The sequence below is a fragment of the Macaca thibetana genome, chromosome 12 (assembly GCF_024542745.1).
Source record: "Macaca thibetana thibetana isolate TM-01 chromosome 12, ASM2454274v1, whole genome shotgun sequence".
NCBI lineage: Eukaryota > Metazoa > Chordata > Mammalia > Primates > Cercopithecidae > Macaca > Macaca thibetana.
Window position 1 is genome coordinate 72,991,816 of NC_065589.1, and position 19,275 is coordinate 73,011,090.

Here is a 19,275-nt window from a genome sequence, read left to right on the forward strand (position 1 = left end):
CCACCACGCCCGGCTAATTTTGTTTTTGTATTTTTAGTAGAGACGGGGTTTCACCGTGTTAGCCAGGATGGTCTCAATCTCCTGACATAGCGATCTGCCCACCTGACCTCCCAAAATGCTGGGATTAGAGGTGTGAGCCACCGCACCCAGCAGTAACCAATGCATTTCTGCAAGGATATGGTATTTATTTTACATACACAAAAGTTATCACACAAATAGGTTGCACATAAAATTTCAAAGAGTATTTTAAAAGATAATGGTTAAAAGGTTTTAGTCTAAAGCTAAAAAGTTTGTAATCTGCTATTACTGCTTTGAGTACATTATTTCTTTTAAAACATAGATTTTCAAACTGCTAAGAAACATCACAGTGGTTCAGAAATGTTTCTGTTTTGTTTTACTGTGAAACAGGGGTCTCATTCTGTTTCCAGGCTAGAATCCACTGGCATGATCACAGCTTACTGCAGCCTTGACCTCCCAGGCTCAAGCAATTCTCCTGCCTCAGCCTCCCGAGTAGCTGGGACTACAGGCATGCACCACCAGGCCCAGCTAATTTTTGTATCTTTTGAAAAGATGGGGTTTCACCATGTTCCCCAGGCTGGTCTTGAACGCCTAGGCTCAAGTGATCCACCTGCCTTGGCCTTCTAAAAACTGCTAGGATTACAGATGTGAGTCACTGTACCCAGCCTGTTCAGAAATATTTCTAAGAAGCTATAAAGAAATTGTACAAGAACTCAAAAGCCAAATAGAGGAAACAAGAGAATGAGGGAAAATAGAGAACAAAATAAGAAAGTGAAAAAACTGATAAAAACAGCTTTGGGAATATGGTTTTATCTGACTATGTGAAATAGTTATAAATCAAAATATGATACAGATCTAAATGATATAAAACAGATCCCAAAACACAGGATACTTGGAAACAGAAAAAGTATATCTATGTATCAATATGGGTCTAAACCAGGTTTCTCAACCTAGGCACTAACGACATTAAGGGAATTCTTGGTAGAGGTGGTAGAACTGGCCTTTACTAGATGTCAGTGGCAACCCTACTAGTCTTCAGACAACGCCAAATATCATCCCTACTTAAGAACCACTGTTCTAAATGAAAGAAATAAACTGCTCAGAGCTAAAAGTTTGCTAAGTGAAAAATAAAACAATTATATTTTCCTTACAGAGTACCTGGCATATAACAAGCATTCAATAAATGTGTACTGTTAAATAAAATTTCCCCTTTAAAACTGATTGCATTATTTAATGATTCCTTCAAAGCTTTGAAAGTTTCAGCCCAATCTCAGTCCAAATTTCTAGTAACTACAAAGTAAAAGAGAATAAAATTTACTTCTTATACATTCAAAACAACTAACCGTCACCACTACCCTGAAAAAAAGGCAGAGTCATTTAAGACCGGTGTTTATGAAGTCTCAGTTAGGTTTTCCATGCAAATACTTCTTCCCAATTTTCTTCATTTTTCAATTTTTCAACAGGAATTACTCAAATTTATTTATTCAACAAATATATTATGAATACCTACTAAGTGCCAGCATTGAGATAAGTATTAAAGATGTAGAAGAGATACAGAGATAAAAATATCTTCCCTCAAGGAGCTAAGAGTTTAGTAAGACTATAAGCAAATTTTTACAAAACTACATGAAAAGCAGAAAAAGAGGGAGTTAAGAAACCAGAGAAAGAGAACCTCAGTCTAATTTCTCCAAGGGTTTAGAGAAAGGGAGAGAGAGATGCTGATGGCTGAACTGGGTTGTTGTTGTCGTTGTTGACTCAAAGATTGTTTTGGTTTTGTTTGGGGGGAGGAAGCAAATTAAAATTCCACATTAAAAACTTTCTTCAGATATTTGTCTGTGATAGATATTTCTATTACTGCAAAGTCTTGGCAAAAGAGAAGTTTCACTTTGATAGTTATCTGGGTAAGTATTAATACTTTCTCAAAATCAAGGACATTTGCATCATTTAAACTTGCTTTTTAAATGTTTAGCTGTAGGAAAGCACAAGTAAAAGATGATATCCTGTGATATTCAGCAATATAATATTAACTATTAAGGTTTTAAAAGAGGTGGAAATAATACATTTACAACAGTCTACAATTTACAATAACATACAAAATTGAATTCTGCATTTAAAAGATATCTTTCAAAATGTTTGTCTTCTGCAGGCATCAATACTGTAAACTATTTTGTTAAATATTTACAAGTAAAATTCATTTTGCTTTGGCTATTTTCCCAGTTGTCACGAACACAGAAATATGTTCACTTATTACAGACACCCATTACCATCTCTGATGTCAGAGAATTCTCTTAACTTGTGCCTCCTCTACTGGTTCAAAAGTAGAACAACACAAAACCAAGCCTTTAATTCCACTGATGAAACAGCAACTAAGTAAGTTTCTGTTTTTTAAATTTAGTGATCATGTTCTAAATCTATCACATTAACATCAAATTTTGGATAAAGATCTTAACATAAATCTCTGACAGATTATTATTTAAACCTTAAATTATTATTTGCATCTCTAAAGAATGGACATATACTTTAATGAGAGCATATCATATCTGTGTTATAATTGAAATTTTTCCATATAAATATAAAATACTCTGTTATGATGCTAATCAATTTGATGGACTTACAATGCAGTATATCTGTCCATTGCAGACTGCACATCTCTACGGTAAACTGTTCGAAGAATGACCATGACGGGGTCAAACTCTTGATCCCAGACTTCAGCTATTATTCAAAAGAAAGTAGAAACATTGACTTCTCAGAAATAAAATCAATATTTATTGACTTCTTACATTTGTTAAGTATAGTTTACATTTGAAAGACAGAACAATTTAATCTGATTATAGTATTTGCCTTAAGAAGCTTGATGCCATGATTACTTTTCTAAGTCAAAAATCACAATTTCATCATCAGGAATGTTCTCTTGAGTTCAGCAAGCACTAAAGAACAAAAGTTTTGTAATACAACAATGCCTCACCAGAAAAGTTTACTTCATTGTTGTTGTTGTTTTTTGCAGGGTACCAATTAGAAAGAAACACAACACATTAAGACCTTTGAGTGTACTTAAAGGCAAGTAGGGTATGTCTCACACCTGCAGTCCCAACTACCTGGGAGGCTTAGGCAGGAGGCTCATCTGAACCCAGGAGTTGGAGGCCAGTCCAGGCAACAAAGCCAGACCTCATTTCCCTTCCGAAAAAAGTATTTTAAAAAAAAAAAAAGTGCTTAAAAGTAAAAGCATGAAAACTAGATTTAAAGATTAATGAGGCTGGACACGGTGCCTCATGCCTGTAATCCCAGCACTTTGGGAGTCTGAGGTGGGCAGATCACTTGAGGTCAGGAGTTTGAGACAAGCCTGGCCATCATGGTGAAACCCTGTCTCTACTAAAAATACAAAAATTAGCCAGGGGTGGTGGCACACACCTGTAATCCCAGCTACTTGGGTGGCTGAGGCAGGAGAAACACTTGAACCCAGGAGACAAAGGTTGTAGTGAGCCAAGATCACGCCACTGCACACCAGCCTGAGCAACAGAGACCTACTTTATAAGTCTTTTTTGTTTATAAAAGATTTTCTGCTCCTTTGCTAAAACGGATCACTTGTCTCCTTATCTTCGGCATAATTAGGAACCACTATCCTGTGTGTGGAATGTGTACAACTGATGGTTCACAAGATGATTTTAAGTATTAAGTATATAAAACTTTTCATTTTAATAATTATGTAATTATTTTTAAATGTGTATTAGAAAATTGTAAGTTGCAAATAAAATTCATGACACCTCACTAATAATCATGCTTAGGATGAGGCAAGGTTTTTTTTAAGTTAACTCATTTTTAAAAAATACTGAAATACTAAGTATATTTCAGTAGAGCGGATATTTAGATGTGGCAAAAATCTAAAGGATGGACTGAGATAATAATTTTAGAAACCACTGACTTAAAAGAATCTCCATACTAGATTAAGTTTTTTTCTTTCATTCTTTCTAGCAAAATTCTTAACATTTGAAAACATGATGAGAAGCTTAAGCTTCTCCCTACCCATCCACTATAATTACAACTTTCTAGCACAAGACACTGTTAACCATTGTTAACCACTGTCCCTAGTTTCATGTAACAAGCTATTCATCTTAAAGTATCAGAAGTATGACTTAAAATTCTGAAAACAGTCCTTCACAAAGACCTTCATTAGTATTTCTAGAATCATTTATCTTTTTTTTTTTTTTTTTTTTGAGACAGATTCTCGCTCTGTCGTCCAGGTTGGAATACAGTGGCGCGATCTTGGCTCACTGCAAGCTCCACCTCCCGGGTTCATGCCATTCTCCTGCCTCAGCCTCCCGAGCAGCTGGGACTACAGGAGCCCGCCACCACGCCTGGCTAATTTTTTGTATTTTTAGTAGAGAATGGGTTTCACCATGTTATCCAGGATGGTCTCGATCTCCTGACCTCATGATCCACCTGCCTCAGCCTCCCAAAGTGCTGGGATTACAAGCGTGAGCCACTGTGCCCGGCCATGATCGTCCTTCTCTTTAAAGTCTATTATTCTGCACAATTAACATGCCAAAGCTTTTATTAGAATTGCACAACCTTAGCAATGGAAGAAAACTTTAGTGATTAATTAGTCCAGTGGGCTTCAAACAGTGTTCCATGGAGCTGAATTACCACAGATGTATAACAGGGGTCACTTTAGGAGCAAGTGGATAGCAGGACAGAGGAGAAGCTAAGTTCAACTACCCATACCCACTTTAACAGGAGTAGGCCAGCTTTTGTTGGTTTTATATTAATATAACAAATTCACTTGAGGGTTAGTCCCCGAAACCAGAGGCTTGTTTCAACCACTTTTTAAAAGTTTAAAAACTTATTTTATAGATAAGAAGCCAAACCCAAAGATAAAAAACTGGCTGGACATGGCGGTTCACATCCGTAATCCCAGCACTTTGGGAGGCTGAGGCAGGAGGACTGCTTAAGCCCAACAGTTGAGACCAGCCTGGGCAACACAGCAAGGCCCTGTCTCTACAAAACACACGAAAATTAGTCAGCATGGTGGTGGGTGCCTATGGTCCCAGCTACTGGGGAAGCTGAGGTGGCAGGATCGCTTGAGCCCAGTAGGTCAAGGGTGCAGTGAGCTGTGATGGCGCCACTGCACTCTAGCCTGAGTGACAAACACAGCTCACTGCACTCTAGCCTGAGTGACAAAGTGAGGTTCTGTCTCCAGAAAAAAAAACAAAAAACAAAACAACTGATTTCCTAAACCACACAACTAGCAAATATAATTCATACGGTATTTAAATATGACAATTTGCTAGCTTTAATGTCCGAATGCCCAGTATTCCATCTCAGCATTGTTCAGAACAATCATCTAAAGAGCTTGTTTTAAAAAGCAGATTCCCAGATTTCACCCACAGAGATTCTGATGACAGCAGACAGGAGATGAGACACAGGAACCTGCATTCTTAATGAGGAGCGCAAGTGAGTCTGACAGAGATGTAATCCTCACATCACACTTTTATAAGTCCTGCACTACACCACAGCACCACTCCACTCCCAAATTCATCTAATTTTACACACAAAATATCCTCTACACTAAAAACATACTGTGCTTTTCTTTCATGGAATACTTTCCAACCAGAGACTCTGGATTTTCTTGCTCCTTGTGAATTCCCTGAAAAATCCCAAATAAGGCTTTTCTGTTCTGCTTTGCCAAACACACACAGCACAGTACATATTATTTACAACTTCAAAATGGGCACTGGTTTTTCATTTAGACAATGTGTTGAGGGAGGCAAGAAGCACGTAACTGTTACTTCCTTCAAAATTTTAACTTAGAGAAGTGAAAATCTGAAAGTCAAACAAAAAAGACTGTGTAAATCAAAACCTCACTTACCTCTGGCTCCTGTCAAGCATGTCACTGTAAATCTAGGGGGGGAAAACCTTAGAAAACCAATCATCCACTTAAGGAAAACGTTCTGTGCATTTAACATAGGTTCAAAATGTAAGTAAGTGCTATCAGCATTCTATGTGGACTTTTTTTTTAAAATGGAGTTTCACTCTTGTTGACCAGGTTAGAGCCGCAATAGCGGCTCACTGTAATCTCCATCTCCTGGATTCAAGTGATTCTCCTGCTTCAGCCTCCCGAGTAGCTGGGATTACAGGCACCTGCCACCATGGCTGGCTAATTTTTTTGTATTTTTAGTAGAGACGGGTTTCATCACGTTGGCCAGGATGGTGTCGAACTCCTGACCTCAGGTGATCCACCCACCTCGGCCTCCCAAAGTGCTGGGATTACAGGCACAAGCCACGGCGCCCAGCCTATACAGACCTTAGTTTGAACTATTTCAAGTTAAAATTTGGGTCATGAGGATTGTTTTGCTGTTTCAAAATCAAATTTGGAGAGTAAATACATTCAAAATATTTTTAAATATACATTTTGTTTTATAGTTTCTGGTTCACTTATGGTTATGATCACTTATAAAAATGAATTAGAGTTCATATATAAATTTCCTTTATAGTTTAGAGTCATCTAAGAAGTCTTAGTGTAACATAAAGCTATAGATTTCTAAGTAATTGAAAGCAGTATCACTGTTTACCAGTAAAGACATACATTTATAACAAAATGGAGAAAAGAAAACCAAAGCTTGAAGGAACAAAAGGTAAACATTTTCTTTTAATACACAGAAGAATTCACCATTCAAGAACTGATATTTGAAAGAGTTCATTTATGTATATAAACATACCTTTGGGAGTATACATGCCTTGTTGCATAGAACCTCCAGGTTCAAAAACAGGAGCCTTAAAATCAGCTACAGCTGATAAAACTGATTCAAAGCTGTAACTGCCTGGAATAATGCCACTTTTGGGATTAGGATTTTCTGGAATATGATATATATGTCAAGAAAAAATATTAGCAACAAAAAGCCAGATTTATAGCCTTTCCAAGGTACTCTAGTTTCTCATTTTGCTGAAGTAGGCAAATAGTAATTGGCTGTAATATACAGAGCTGGCCACAAGAGGGCTATATAATACAACAGTTCAATAATAACTTTTTAATTGTGATTTTTGAAAATATGTTTAATCTAGGAGCCTACTAATAAATTGTATGCTGTAGTAGTTCCCAGGTATATTTTCCCCGAAATAAATTTAAAAATTTCAGAAAATGACTGAAAAATTTCTAAAAATGTGTCTTCATTTTCATCATTTTGTAAATAACTTCTCCTTAAAAAACAGAAAGAACTTGCGAAAAATTAGCAGATTTTTATAGCAAAGATTGTTTTTCCAAAAAACACAAAATTTCACCCCCAAAGAAAAAAATGCTAAGCAAATTTAAGCAAAGAGGCTAACCAAAAAGATTCTCTCCTCACATTACACAAATCTTTAAAATTCAAAATACAGAGATCGTTTTTACTCTATAATAAACTGATGCATAGTTCATAATGACTGAAGGAACTCATCAGACAATATCAAATTGATGCTGCTTACAAAAATCAAGGTTGTCAAATAGGCATTCTAATAGGACTTATTTCACAAAACAAAAATTTTAGCCAATTCTTCCAAACATAGTCATAAGATATACAAATACTAAATTTAGCCAGAATTTTTATCACAAAATTACTTGATAATCTTGTGTAAAATTTTATTAACATTAACTTAAAAAGATAATCAGATACTCATTGTACGTTCAGTCGTATACAAAGAACCACAGGTTCCCTGTTTGTAAACAATAATCTACAAACAAAAATGCTTTAAGACCAAATTCTACAGAAAAACCCTCAAAATGTTTAAAATCCTGGTAATAATAATCTTAAGGTGTACCTTTAACTGTTCGCCATGAATTGCATCCTGGCTACACAGACAAAATAGACCTAGCTGCCTTTTACAAAACGTTCAGTAATGTTGTCCTAGAAGGTTAAATGCTGGGGTGGCCAAAGCCATCAATCTGTCCTGAAATCTACTATAAAGTCCAAGAAGAGTTCCCCAAGAGGTAATAATAGGAGGTTAAAAAAAAAAAAAAAAAAAAAACAGTCACCAGCACTGAATACACACTTGAGCAAACAACTGGCATTCTTCTTTTTCTGTTATTTTTCAACTTTGAAAAACAATTAATCAAAAAATTGATAAACCATTAATCATAAAAATTACTTATTTTAGATCCTGCAACTAACAGAAACTAAAATTTTAAAAGGATATGAGGTCCAGCAATGAACTGTGTGTCCTGTCATTCATACACAGCTGGGCTACCATCTCCGCCCTGAGAATCTCATCATCAGACATTCCTAAAATTATTAAAAACAGAATTAACAAATCTGAGTATACATAAATTATAAAGAAAAAAATTACCACATTTTTCATTAAGCTGTTTTACCAACTACAGGATGTTTCAAATTAAAGAGTAAAGAAGCAATGCTCCAAACATAACTATAGTTTAACTGCTATTTGCAGTTCCCTTAAGCAAAGGATATTTTAAGGATATTCTAAAAGGTATACCTATAGTACAACATACAAGAGTTTGAAACATTCTTTAAATTTATCTACATCCTTTCCTTTTTTCCCTAAGCCAGTTCTACTACAGGGATGGGGAGAAAAGGAGGAAAACAGTTAATACCTAAGTATTAGTATCAGTGAGTTTTACCTAAATGTAAACGAAGACTCAAAAGAATCACAAGAAATGTAAGAGCGCCTTCTAACATCGACCTCTCATGCTCTGCATCAAGTACTGTATTTTGATGTTGTGATGCCATTGTCAACAAATCCACTACCTTAAATCTACAAGAAGAAATATTTGAAACATATTTTTATAAATTAAAACAAAATTAACTGGACACTTCCTAATATCTGTCTTAATAAAATTATGCCTACCTTTCGAAGACGGATGAAATAAAATAATCTGGGTCAAGTCTAGAAGCACAAACCTTTAAAAGAAAACAAAATGCTTTATTTCTCAATATTCAGTTTTCCTTCTTCTATTAATCATGTTTTTCTATACTTTTTGTTTTTTGTTTTGTTTTGTTTTTTGAGAGAGTCTTACTCTGTCACCCAAGCTGGTGCAATCTCAGCTCACTGCAACCTCCACCTCTGCCTCCCAGGCTCAAGCTATTCTCAGCCCTCAGTCTCCCAAGTAACTGGGATTACAGGCGTGTGCCACCACAGCTGCCTAATTTTTGTGTTTTTAGTAGAGACAGGGTTTCAACCTGTTGGCAAGGCTGGTCTCAAACTCCTGGCCTCAAGTGATCTGCCTGCCTTGGCCTCCCAAAGTGCTGGGATTACAGGCGTGAGCCACCACACCTGGCCATGATTTTTATTTTCTGTATGTTATAATGTTTTGACATCTTGAGGGGCCTTACAGGCCTGAAGACAGATACTCCCTCCCAGAGCCAGCTAATTCCTAAACATAATAAACAACTTACTTGGGAACATGCCCATCATGAAAGCCAATCATTGTCTTTATCTAACTCTCATACATCAACCCAGTATTTCCCCTGCTCTAAATCAATCCAGGGCCAGGTACCACAGAGTCAGGTTCAGCCCCTATGCCTCAAAGCCTGCTGGAATTATTCAAACTAGCCAATCCTGCCTTGCCTTGCTTTTCCCGTAGAAACCCCAATAAAGGCTCTTGCCTAGGCTCTCCCCTCACTCCTTTCTGCCTCTTGACCAAAACCTGGTGCTTTCCTTGTAGTCTTGTGTTGGGTGGTATGCCTCTTCTCCTGGGAAATGTAAGTAATAAATTATTCTTTCAGTGGCATCGGCCTCTCCATGTCATCTCTCAGTCACCTCTATAAATTAAAATCCCTTGGGTACAAATGAGACACTTCTAAAGTATATCTGCATTATCTAGTTGGCTTACCTGTAACAGGTAAATGTCAGGATCAATCATGGAATTACAAAAATGAGACTGGACATAGGTCATGGCTTGTCCTTTGATTTGTAGACCATTTCTTACCCACATATTGCTGTGGATTTCAGCAAGACTTGCCTAATAAAAGTAAATTGGACAAAGAATAAATTATCTAAACTCAATCTTTACAAAATATTATAAATAACCATTTCAAAATATTTAATGATGTAATCATAGTATGAGCCCAATATTCTGTCCAATGTTAAAAATAATCAGTTGAAATATACACTTCTACATTTTTTTTAACAATAATTATGTTTTTACATAGCCACTTTTTTTTTTTTTTTGAGACGGAGTCTCGCTCTGTCGCCCAGGCTGGAGTACAGTGGCCGGATCTCAGCTCACTGCAAGCTCCGCCTCCCGGGTTCACGCCATTCTCCTGCCTCAGCCTCCCGAGTAGCTGGGACTACAGGCGCCCGCCACCTCGCCTGGCTAATTTTTTGTATTTTTTAGTAGAGATGGGGTTTCACCGTGTTAGCCAGCATGGTCTCAATCTCCTGACCTCGTGATCCGCCCATCTCGGCCTCCCAAAGTGCTGGGATTACAGGCTTGAGCCACCGCGCCCGGCCATAGCCACTTTTTTAGAGTTTAAACATGAGTTGGTTTTCCATGTTGGCCTCTGGATACATTTATAATGACTTTCACTGACATCTTTCATAAGAAATCAATGCTTATGTTTCACTCTATTTCTCCCTTAAGAAAACTCTAAGTAACAACAACAATCCTAATATACATGTTTAAAGAAAGACACTTGGAATAAGCATAAAATAAAACCAATTGTTCAAAGTCAATGAATACATTCTACATCTTTAATTCACCCTAACTCAAACCTATACTACAAATTTTCCAAATATTGGAGGTTAGAATAAATGTTCTCACTATATCAGTATTCAATTCTTCATGTATTTATGTCCAGTGTCAACTAAAACTAAGCAGTCATAATTTTTTTTTTTTTTTTTTGAGACAGAGTCTCACTCTGTCACCAGATTGGAGTGTAGTGGCGTGATCTCGGCTCACTGCAACCTCTGTCTCCCAGGTTCAAGCAATTCTCCTGCCTCAGCCTCCCGAGTAGCTGGGACTACAGGCACATGCCACCACGCCCAGCTAATTTTTGTATATTCAGTAGAGACAAGGTTTCACTATATTGGCCAGGATGGCCTCAATCTCTTGACCTCGTCATCTGCCCGCCTTGGCCTCCCAAAGTGCTGGGATTACACACGTGAGCCACCGCTCCCAGCTTCAAGCAGTCATAATTTTATCTGTTTCCTAACACCCAGAGTTCAGGTTCAATAATATTATAATTAACAAATCTAAAATTGCCAGGAAAAAAAAATTGAAGTGCATGTATATAAAAAGCTGGCCTGCCAAATTACAGTGTTGGTATTAAAAGAAATCACAGTGCTTATCTAAGCTAATTCTTCTCTCTTCTTTCTCCTCACATTATACAGATAGGGAAATTAAGAATCAAGGAGGTGAATTACCCTAAACTTTGTGGAAAATAAAACAGTGGTAGCACCAAGGCTAGAATCTTTCGGATCTCCTGACTCCCAAAACAGTGCTATATAGTATGTTAAATACCACCCCATAAGTAAATATCATGAAAAGAATTCCTGGAAAAAGTAAAACTAAAAAGTAAATCTCATAAAATGAAAAAATACCTAAACATAATCTGGCAAAAACACAATAACAACTTTTTTTAAAAAGTTTTCAAACATCTCAGCTATAATAACAATGAAAGGCAAATAAATAAAGGAAGAATCTCTTAAACAAGGAATCCACTTCAAAAGTTTTTAAATGCCTGAATACATACTTGAATTTGGAGTGGGTGAATCATTAGTTTCATTAACATTTCCTGATCTGGTAAAACAGAATCCAAATCTAGTTCTTGACATTTCACAGCCTAAAATTATAATAAAAAAGTTACTAATTCAATTCTTATTTCTGAAAATTAAAAAAAAAAGAACAGAACTCTTTAATGACAGTCTTACCTTACTCAAAAACATAGCATAGTAACGATGTAGTGGCAGATGAAAAGTGACTTGGTTAGGTGCTGGCTGGAATAAACAAACAAAATCCATAAGTCAAAGACTATTTTACAGAAATTTTAAGATGGTTGTAAAATGTTTAAACCATACTCTCACCTGGATTTATTCCTATACTTTAAATTCAAAACTTAACATTTTAGAAGATGCAGATTCTAAAATCACTACAGATAAAAATTATCCCATTTTAAACACTTAAGCATAAGTTTCTTAAAGGCAGAAATCGTATTCTACTCAACTTTGAATCCTCTGAAGCATCCAGCACAGATTAATATTTCCTAAATTCACTTTAGCCAAAGTAAATAATCATTATTAAAACAAGGCATGGAATGGATTTCAGCTACAGAGACCATTTGGGACTCTTCAAACGCATGTATACCAAATATCGTGACAGTAATAAGAGTAACGGTCACACATAACATTCATTGAACACTTACTATGTGCCAGTCACCATGCTAAGCACTTTATTCACATTATCACATTTAATCCTCAGAAGAATGCTATGGAGTAGGAACTACTAACATTCTCATTCTACAAGTAGCAAAATTCAAACTTAGAAAACTTAAGTAACTTCCTAAAATTCAAAAGTAGTGAACCGGGGAGCTAATCTGGACTCCACTGTCATATTCAAAACGGTAAGAAGACTCTGACCAAATCCCTAAACAGAGGTATAAATGCAGGGCATCGTTAGATTCCTTCACCAGTTGGATAAGATGCTTCCAATCAGTACCAAACAACCAGCCTCCATACAAAACTTCGTAAAAAATATGTGAATGACGTTACGCATTCCTGTAAATATTACAAAAACTGTATTTTAAATCTGTGAATCCCATGGATCACAAAATCACTACAGGGCAGGGCAAAAATATACCACAGCTGTCCTTCTTAAACAAATGAGTTAAAAACTAAAAAGGTGTTGTTTGCTTTTAATGCTTTTTAAGTTCTTAGTAAATATTCTCTTGTTAAAAATTTTTATACTGGACATTCAGATAATTATGCTAATGTCATATCATTATAGAGGTTATAAGGAGTCTAAATATGTCACCATCCCTGAAATAATTATTTTTTTCAAAACCAATAAGATAATAACATCCTCCTCAATATGTAAAGGCTACAAAAATGTGTTCTAACAAATAAAAGTTTGCCCTCCATAAAAAGAAAGGAAATGATAACAATGTTCTGTAACATGAATAAACCTTGGGGACATTATGCTAAGTAAAATAAGCCAGTCACAAAAAGACAGTAACTATATGATTCCACTTATATGAGGTTCTTAGAGCAGCCAAATTCATAGAGATACAAAGTAGAATGGTGGTTGCCAGAAGCTGGGGGAAGAGGAAATGGGGAGTAACTATTTAATGAGTATAGTTTCAGTTTTACAAGACAAAAAAGTTATGGAGATTGGCTGCACAACAATACAAATACACATAACACTACTGAACTGTACACTTAAAAATGATTAAGATAGTGAATTTTATGTTTTATGTGTATTTTGCCACAATTAAAAATAAAATTTTTAAAAGTCTGCTCTCCATTACCATAATCATCTTAGTAACATATTCTACACTAACTAGCTAAGTCAGAATCTCTCTCTATTTCCTTTGAGGCATTAAGCAGACTGGGTAAGTGCAGACTCTTTTTTTTTTTTTTTTTTTTTTTTTTAATAGACAGGGTCTTACTCTGTGGCCCAGGCTGGAGTATGGTGGCACGATCACAGCTAGCTGCAACCTCCACCTCCAGGGCTCAAGTCATCCTCCCTGCTTGGCCTCCTAAGTAGCTGGGACTACAGACACACACCACCATGCCTGGTTAATTTGTGTATTTTTTGGTAGAGACAGGGTTTTTGCCACGTTGCCCAGACTGCTCTCGAACTTCTGGGCTCACACAATCTGCCCACTTCAGCCTCCCAAAGTGTTGTTATAGACGTGAATCACCATGCCCAGCCTAAATGCAGACTCTTTTTTTGAGTCTCGCACTGTCCCCCAGGCTGGAGTATAGCGGCGCAATCTCAGCTCACTGCAACCTCTGCCTCCCGGGTTCAAGCAATTCTCCTGCCTCAGCCTCCTGAGTAGCTGGGACTACAGGCGTATACTGCCACACCCGGCTAATTTTTGTAATTTTAGTAGAGATGGGGTTTCACCATGTTGCCCAGGCTGGTCTCAAACTCCTGACCTCAAGTGATCCACCTGTCTCAGCCTCCCAAAGTGCTGGGACCACAGGCGTGAGCCACCGTGCCTGTGCCCTAAGTGCAGAATCCTGTCTCTGCCACCTACCTGTAAAACTGGGCAAGTTGCCTCTCTGTGCCTAAGCTGTCTGGTCCTTAGAGTAGGAATAATAAAGAGTTGGGCAGCTGCGAGAAATAAGTAAAACAGCACAGTACCCAGTACATATTGCTATTAACTAGTAAGCCATGAACTCTATTTTATCTTTCAGGGCTTTAGCATATCCTATATTCACATTCTCCATAATGTTAAAGTCCATATTCCTTCCTTGTCTAATATCACAGACTGGCTACTTGATAAGCGCTTCTTCTATTCCTATATATACTGATAGTCCTTGGATTCCATTCTTCACTCTATAGTCTTCTCATTATATGTGAATTTATCCAGATACACAGCTTCAGCTGCTAACTCTACCCAGTTGACTCCCAAATCTCAGCAGAAATCTAACTCCTGAACTCCAAATCTCACTTTCAGGTGTCTACTGAACATCAATACTTAATATTCCATGGGACTACAAATACAGTGTGTTCAAACCAAACTCAGTATCTTTGCCATAAAACTCAATCCTCCTCAATAATTCTTCTCCAGATTCCCAGTAATTTAAATATGAAATGTAGACTTCCTCCTTCTCACAAGCCTCCTATATTTGATGAGGTATCAAATTATGTTTACTTATTTTTTAAATAATCTCTTAAATCCACTTTCTTCTTTCTGTCTACACTGCACCTAACTAACCTTAGCTCAGGCACTCAACACCTAGTGCCTAGGTTTCAGTGATAACTGCTACTTCTACTATTATCTTCCATAAAACACCTTTTGTGGTGTCTGCCTAGCTCACAAGCTTCCCATCTTCTCAGTCTCTCCCTTCCCCACTCTCTGCCACCTCAACCACACACAGAGATTGGGGCCTGACAGTCAAGTTTATAGTAGCCATATTTGACTGGAGGCAGGGCAGGGGACATCTGACCCAGCCTGAGCAATGATTTTCTCTCTTAAAAAATTGGAACTGGGATTCAGGGACATTCATAGACAATCTGGGAGTATGCCTGAAATGGTAACATTAGGCAACTATAAGAAGGCAGTATTTCACCACATGGACAAAGTACGGGAAGGGAAGAAAAAATGAGGCACATACACACAGGGCAAAGCAAAGGCAAGCGACAGGAGCTCCTATTCAGATTTTCAGTCCATCCCTGAGGTCCAGGTGCCCTAACCCTGAGACACCCCTATGTATTAATAATAAATGACTGCTTCTTTAACTCAGGCTGCTTTAAATTATTTTTCCCCTTGCATTAAAAGAATCTTGACTAACATATCTTCTAGTACCCGCTATATGCTGCCAGAAGGTGGTCTTACTTAAACATTAATTTAATCTTGAACTTCTTCCACTCACAATCTTTTAATGACTCCCTATGGTTTTAGCCTCCTGATAACCTTCCAACTCCTGAGAAGAAACAGCTTACCTCTCCAGCCTCATCTGTCACACAAATTCATGCACCATAGGTACTGCCCCTAACTTACTAAGCTTCTGTGCCTTTGTATATACACTATTCCCTCTGCCCCAAATGTTATATATCCCTTCTCCCATTGGATTAATGTATCTTTAAGACTGCTCGGTTGACACTTCTACTAAGAAGCTTTTCTTGGGTTCTTCAGGCTAAGTCAGGTGCTCCCTTTTATCCTCCTACATGGCACCTGGTCACAACTTTACAGAAGCACAGGAATCAAATTAACCATATACTTGTCTTCCACTTCCTTAAGTTAGGGACTGTTTTACCACTATATCCCCTATGTTTACAACATAGTAAACATTCAATAAATATTTGCTATATGAATGCATGTTCTACTTTCCTCTTACCAGAGGACTCTAGCCAAACCCACTCTGCTACAAACTCACAATTGTTGCCCTACATGATATTCATATTTTTAAGAACTCTTAAATGGCCTATCTTATAGGAAAATGTATTCCATTCCCCTGTTTCTGTATGATTGATTTGGCTTACTTCAGTTCAAAACATATTATTGGCCAGGCACAATGGCTCACATCTGTAATCTCAACACTTTGGGAGGATGGAAGAAGAACTAATGTTTATCACACATGTAATATGTGCCTCTTAGTCAATCCTCACTGGTTAATGTTACCAACTTCAACAGATGAGGAAATGGGCTCAGCAGGGTTAAAAAAAAAAAAAAAGTAAAAATATATTAAAAATTAAACCTAAAAAAATCTATCCAAGGCCACATAGCTAGTTAAATTATGGCAGAGTCACAATTTACACTCAAATCTGCCTGACGTTAAAGCTCTTTCCACTGCCAACAACCAATATAGTTAAAACACTACCAGACAAGGAGTTCCAAAATGTGGACTGTGGACCCAGAAGTACCATAATTTGCTACATAACAATAGGCAAGTCATTTAATATCTCTGCATCTCCACTTCCCAATGACAAAAAAAAGGAGGAATAATAAAACCTTTAAGCACCATATAAAAACATGACATGGGCCAGGCACAGTGGCTCGCGGCTGTCATCCCAGAACTTTGGGAGGTCAAGGTGGGTGGATCACCTGAGGTCAGAAGTTCGAGACGAGCCTGGTCGACACAGTGAAACCCCATCTCTACTAAAAATACAAAAATTAGCTAGGCATGGTGACACAAGCCTGTAGTCCCAGTTACTCGGGAGACTGAGGCAGGAGAATCACTTGAACCCAGAAGGTGGAGGCAGCAATGAGCCGAGATTGTGCCACTGCACCCCAGCCTGGGCAACAAGAGCAAAAACTCCATCTCAAAAATAAATAAATAAATAAATAACATATTATTTGATTCCTTAAGTTCTATACTTAATTTCTACTCTTTTAAGAATCCATTTAAATTTTTTAGAACATTCAATATCTTCCTAAAAATATTTCTGTGTGAAAAACAAATACACTATTTCCTAGAGTTCAGCTGCTCTGTATGTCATACATGATTCTAACTGTCCTTCACTATACTCCTGATTCCAAGCATGATTAATTTAAATATTATTTTCTTTTGTATAATTTTCCCCCAGTTCAATCTTACTGCTGCCTTAGTGATGCTACTATTTCAACAATAACTCCTGAAGTTTCAAACACCAAAGAAAGCTGGATTGAGAAAAGCTTCAGTTAAAGCTCCAGCTGAGGGACTGACCCTGGACAGGTTGAAGAAGGAGGGAAGCAGGCTGGAAGTGGGATGGAGCTCCATGAAGGCTGGAGAATATTCTCTCTGAACACTGACCTATTACCATTTATGTAAACAGAATTTAAGCCTAAAGACCAACAATTACACAAAGCAAAGAATCAAGATGAGCTGGTCAGGGCAGAATCAAAATCCAAATGGACAAAATCCAGGTTGAAGGCTAAGAGCTGACACAAGTGTTGGGGGAGGGGTAATGAGGGGTAAAGAAAAATTAATTCAGGAAAGGAGGGATTAGAATTAAAGATAACAAAGGGTTCTTCCCTTCCTAAACCATTCCTAAAGCCACTGGAAGGTAAAGAGAGGGAGCATGGTAAAATAAGCATCTAAAGGTTAGGAAACTGAGAGGGAAGTCAGAGCTCAGACTGAGGAGGGCAACTGTTGGGGGTAATCGAGGGGTTGAGATGTCAGGGGTTGCTCAGGCATAGGGGGTGTGGCCTAGCACAGGGCATCAGACGTGGACAGAGTCAAAGGGGACCCACACAGCAGGGCAGCCCAGTGTAGAGCATCAGAGCCAATCTGGGTGAGGAGGGCCTCCAAATGGGGAATCACAGCCTGACTGAGGTAAGGAGGGCAACAATACAGGGGGCCAGCCTGGAATAGGGAATCAAAATCCAAGCTGGGTAAGGAGATAATCCACATGTGCAAAGAGCCCAGCAGGAGGCATCAGAGCCAAGGCAGAATGAGGAGGACATCCAAAAACAGGAAGAGCCTGGTGCGGGAATTTCAAGCACAAAGAGGGTGAACAGGGCTTCTCCACAGAAGGGCAGTCCAAAGTGGGGAGTCAGAGCCCAGGCAGGATGAGGAGGGTGTCCACGTGTGGGAAAAGGTGTACTAGGATGAGGACTCAGAGTCAAAGCAGGGAAAAGAGGCATCCATGCAGGGGAAAGAGAGGCAACTGAGATGAGAGTCGCTTCTCATATTTATATGTGAGATTGGTCATAAATAAATATGTATTTATAGATAAGTAAACATATAAAAGATAATGGAAGCCAGGTTTTCCACTATTGAAGAAAACTAGAATAAATCCTACAGTGTTAAACTTGAATTAAAAATATCAGTTTGAACTCACAGATTTCACTGTAGACAAAAAAATAAATATAGATGCAAATATGTATATGTACTTACATACATACACTCCTCTGTTCACTGTGAAGTCCTGGGAGCAGTGATACGCCAATAGCAATGAGCACATGTAGCACCTAGATTTTTCTAAATATTGTTCCACACTAAAAGTAACCAGGGATCCATAAAGAAATGACTGATTCCAGGAATGGATGGGGAAACTATGAGTCTGAAACATCCTGATGGGCCAGAAAACATGGAAGTTCTCAAAAAATGATGGGACAAGCAGAAACTAAGCTTAAAGGGGCTCTCACTGGCCAAATCTGAAGCAATTTGAGCATCAAATAATGACGGAAATAGCTTATAACCCATTGAATAAAATAGAAACTATGAATCTCTAGAGACAAAAATAAATGAATGAATTAAAAACTGGATCACAAAATACTTTATTAATTACATGAGAAAAAGGGTAATTTTATGATGAAAGAGTCTAGCAGGTACCACCCTAATCAAGTGATCAAAGGGAACATCATCAGTAATAGAACACAAATCACAAACCACCAGATAGGATGCGATGAAAAGACTACAACATCACTTCTGTAATATTCCTGAAAATGATACATAATCTGAATCTAATCATGAAACAAACTCAAACTGAGAGGCAGTCTTCAAAATGTCACTGTCCTGGCCAGGAGCAGTGACTCACACCGGTAATCCCAGCACTTTGGGAGGCTGAGGCGGGTGAATCAACTGAGGTCAGGAGTTCCAGACCAGCCTGGCCAACATGGTGAAACCCTGTCCCTACTAAAAATATTAAAAAATCAGCTGGTGCGGTGGCACGCACCTGTA

General features: G+C 37.8%; 1 protein-coding gene across 6 annotated transcripts in view; it reads right to left on the reverse strand.

Annotated features, from left to right (window-relative positions):
• UBR3 (ubiquitin protein ligase E3 component n-recognin 3) overlaps positions 1-19,275 on the reverse strand; it is a 264,525-nt gene that overhangs the window by 151,716 nt on the left and 93,534 nt on the right. For all 6 annotated transcript variants that reach the window (XM_050751441.1, XM_050751437.1, XM_050751440.1 and 3 more), the window contains exons 12-19: positions 11,875-11,940; positions 11,697-11,786; positions 9,836-9,964; positions 8,851-8,903; positions 8,624-8,757; positions 8,180-8,267; positions 6,732-6,871; positions 2,634-2,730 (exon numbers count right to left, since the gene is read on the reverse strand). In XM_050751441.1, the coding sequence (XP_050607398.1) occupies positions 2,634-2,730; positions 6,732-6,871; positions 8,180-8,267; positions 8,624-8,757; positions 8,851-8,903; positions 9,836-9,964; positions 11,697-11,786; positions 11,875-11,940 (797 nt within the window). The remainder of the gene's footprint in view (positions 1-2,633; positions 2,731-6,731; positions 6,872-8,179; positions 8,268-8,623; positions 8,758-8,850; positions 8,904-9,835; positions 9,965-11,696; positions 11,787-11,874; positions 11,941-19,275) is intronic.